The 2,977-nt window shown below is 36.7% G+C and overlaps 1 protein-coding gene across 1 annotated transcript; it reads right to left on the reverse strand.

The window, feature by feature from the left end:
* Window positions 1-1,295: 1,295 nt before the first annotated feature.
* LOC108468701 (uncharacterized) lies at window positions 1,296-1,685 on the reverse strand. The gene has a single exon (XM_017769570.1). The coding sequence runs from the start codon at window positions 1,683-1,685 to the stop codon at window positions 1,296-1,298; it is 390 nt and encodes a 129-aa protein (XP_017625059.1).
* Window positions 1,686-2,977: the final 1,292 nt, after the last annotated feature.

A 2,977-nucleotide genomic window follows, 5' to 3' on the forward strand; every position in this document is an offset into this window, starting at 1 on the left:
ACTGTGGTGCTGTGAGTGGAGGGTTTGAGACTACATTTGACAAAATGAAACCAAATTTTGCCTTGCAGCATCAGAAAGTGATGGTGCATTGTGTCATTCTTTTGATTGGAACCTGTCCGTACTACTCCCTCGACACACAAGTCTCTCATCAACAGGTCTGGTTTTTCATCTGTGATGTCATTAATAAACTCTGAGTGTTTGTTGACATCGACCTTGGTGTTGTAAAGCTTGTTGATTTTTTCAACATCCCATGGTATTAAACCTTCTCAAATGAAAATGAACTCTAACTCATGATCATAGAGATTAGCATAGAACTCACGTACCAATGAAGGAGAGTAGCTGTCGGGATGGGTGCAAAAACTTTCCCACTTTAACTTTGAAATGGTTTTAGAGAAATGGAAATGCCCTGTTCGGGATGGAAGTTTCGCTTCAACATGTTGTCCTGAAATCATTCCTTTGCCTCTTTATTCAAGAAGATTACTGGCTCATTTTTCTGTACTGGCCTAGGGGATTTCGATTCACGGACTGTGGTAGCAGAGGACGCATGTTCTCTAGTAGATTTGGTAGCTTTCTTAACCAAGCCTCTTGTTTTGGCCATATTTTGTTGAGGGAGAATGATTTAAAGTTAAAAAGATAATGATTTAAAGTTAAAAAAATATGGTCTTGAGAAGAGAAAAGAAATAAAAATGGTTGCTTGAATATGTTATAGTCACTACAGGAGAGTGGATTTATAATGAGTGAAAGAGGAAAATAGAGAGGCGTGTTGTTTTGTGGAGAGATATAAGGCTGACGGGAAGAGTTGTGTCCAATAAAAATTGTACCCGGTTAGAGGGATCAAACAGTTGATTGAGTTTTGATCCAACGGTGGAATTTGAATTTCCTTAAATTCTGATGGGATATAAATGGTAGTACAGACTTATGGAATACGCCGATAGCAGAAGTTTAATGTGTCGACAAAGGTAGCTAATTTATTCTGCAAAAAGAAAGGAAAACAAACTTTAAAAAAACAAAAATAAAATAAACTAAAATCATAGAGTACTAATTAAAAATTAAAACTTTTCGACCAATTTAATGGTCTCTACCTGCTTTTGATCATTGTTGCCAAAATAGTGTTTCAGCCTCTATCCGTTTACTTTGAACTGGTGTCCATCACGTAAATCTCGAATTGTGACTACATCATGAGGAAATACGACGACAACTTCAAAAGGTCTAGACCAACGTGAATGCAATTTACCTTGGTGCAATTTGAGTCGAGAATTGAATAATAAAACCTGTTGACCTGCAATAAATTATCGCTATAAAATAATCTTGTCATGCCATCGTTTGGTCTTTTCCTTGTAAATTGCATCATTTTTATAAGCATTTCTCCTAATCTCCTCTAGTTCAGTGATATCCAATAGTCTTTTCTTTCCAGTCGCTTCATAGTCCATGTTCACTTGCTTAATTGCCCACATTACTTTGTGTTCCAATCTGACTGGAAAGTGACATGCTTTCCCAAAAACCAATTGATACGATGACATCCTTAATGAAGCTTTGTATGCTATTTGCAATGCCCATAAAGCATCATCCAATCGAAAAGACCAATCTTTCCTCAAAGGTTTTACAACCTTCTCAAGAATGTTCTTAATTTGTCGATTCGATACATCAGCTTGTCTATTGGTTTGCAGATGATAAGTAGTAGTCATTCTATGATTAACTCCATATCTCTTCAGTGTGGTCGCGACATGGTTGCAATGAAAGTGTGTACCCTGATTACTAATCAATGCCTTTGGTGTGCCAAAACGGGTGAGTATATGCTTGTGAAAAAATTTTGGCATTGTATTTGCATCATCCTTTGGGACTGCAACAACTTCAACCCACTTCGAGACATTGTCAACAACTACTAATATATAAAGATTTCAAAATGAGCTCAGAAATGATCCCATAAAATCCATACCCTAAACATCAAATAATTTAACCTCCATTATTGGTTGCTACAACATTTTATTACGTTGGGATATAGAACAGTGCACTGACACCTATTGTATTGATTCACAAAATTGTAGGTGCCTTTGAATAATGTCAGCTAGTAGAATCCTGATTGGAGAACTTTAGCCGCGGTTCTCATACCACTAAAATGACCTCTATAAGGAGCATCATGATAATGCTTCCGGACTGAAAGCATCTCCTCTTCCGGAACACAACGTCGAATGATATTGTCATTGCATACCTTGAATAAATATGGCTAGTTCCAATGATACTTCACTATGTTTGTAACACCCCGTACCCGATACCGTTGCCGGAGTCGAACGCGAGGTGCTAACAGACTTGATTACTTTGTTTTCACAGTCCATTTAAAAAAAAATTTTTCAGACAGGCTGGCTAACTGCGTCACTGTCGCCTTAAAAATCATATCTCAAGTTCCAAAACTCAAAAACTGATTCCGTAAATTTTCCCTGAAATTAGACTTATATATCCATCTGTGGATTTATTTATAGAATTTTTGGTCTGGCCAATTGGTACAGTTTATTAGTTAAAGTCTCCCCTGATTCTGGGTTCGACTACTCTGACCTTCATGTATTACGACTTGGATATCTCCCTGTACAGAGCCTCAATACTCATGCCGTTTGTTTATAATGAAACTAGACTCAAAGGGAAATCTATAAATATAAGGCATGACTTCTAATTGTCTCTGGATAATTTATGGTAAATTTTCAAAGTCAAAACAGGGGATCCAGAAACCGTTCTGGCCCTATTTCACGAGAACTTTAATGTCTCTTAATATACTGTTCATATGATCGTTTCGTTACTTTCATATGAAAATAGATTCATCAAGATTCGATTACATAATTTATTCACTATTTAATTCCATTCCTACAAATTTTAGTGATTTTTCAAATCCACACCACTGCTGCTGTCAGCATCTGTTTTCAAGGTAAACTTTACCTATTTCGTGGTTTCCATGGACCAACTAGAGTTTTGTCATACATAGGTCCAC

Source organism: Gossypium arboreum, chromosome 11 (assembly GCF_025698485.1).
Source record: "Gossypium arboreum isolate Shixiya-1 chromosome 11, ASM2569848v2, whole genome shotgun sequence".
NCBI classification, from domain to species: Eukaryota; Viridiplantae; Streptophyta; class Magnoliopsida; order Malvales; family Malvaceae; genus Gossypium; species Gossypium arboreum.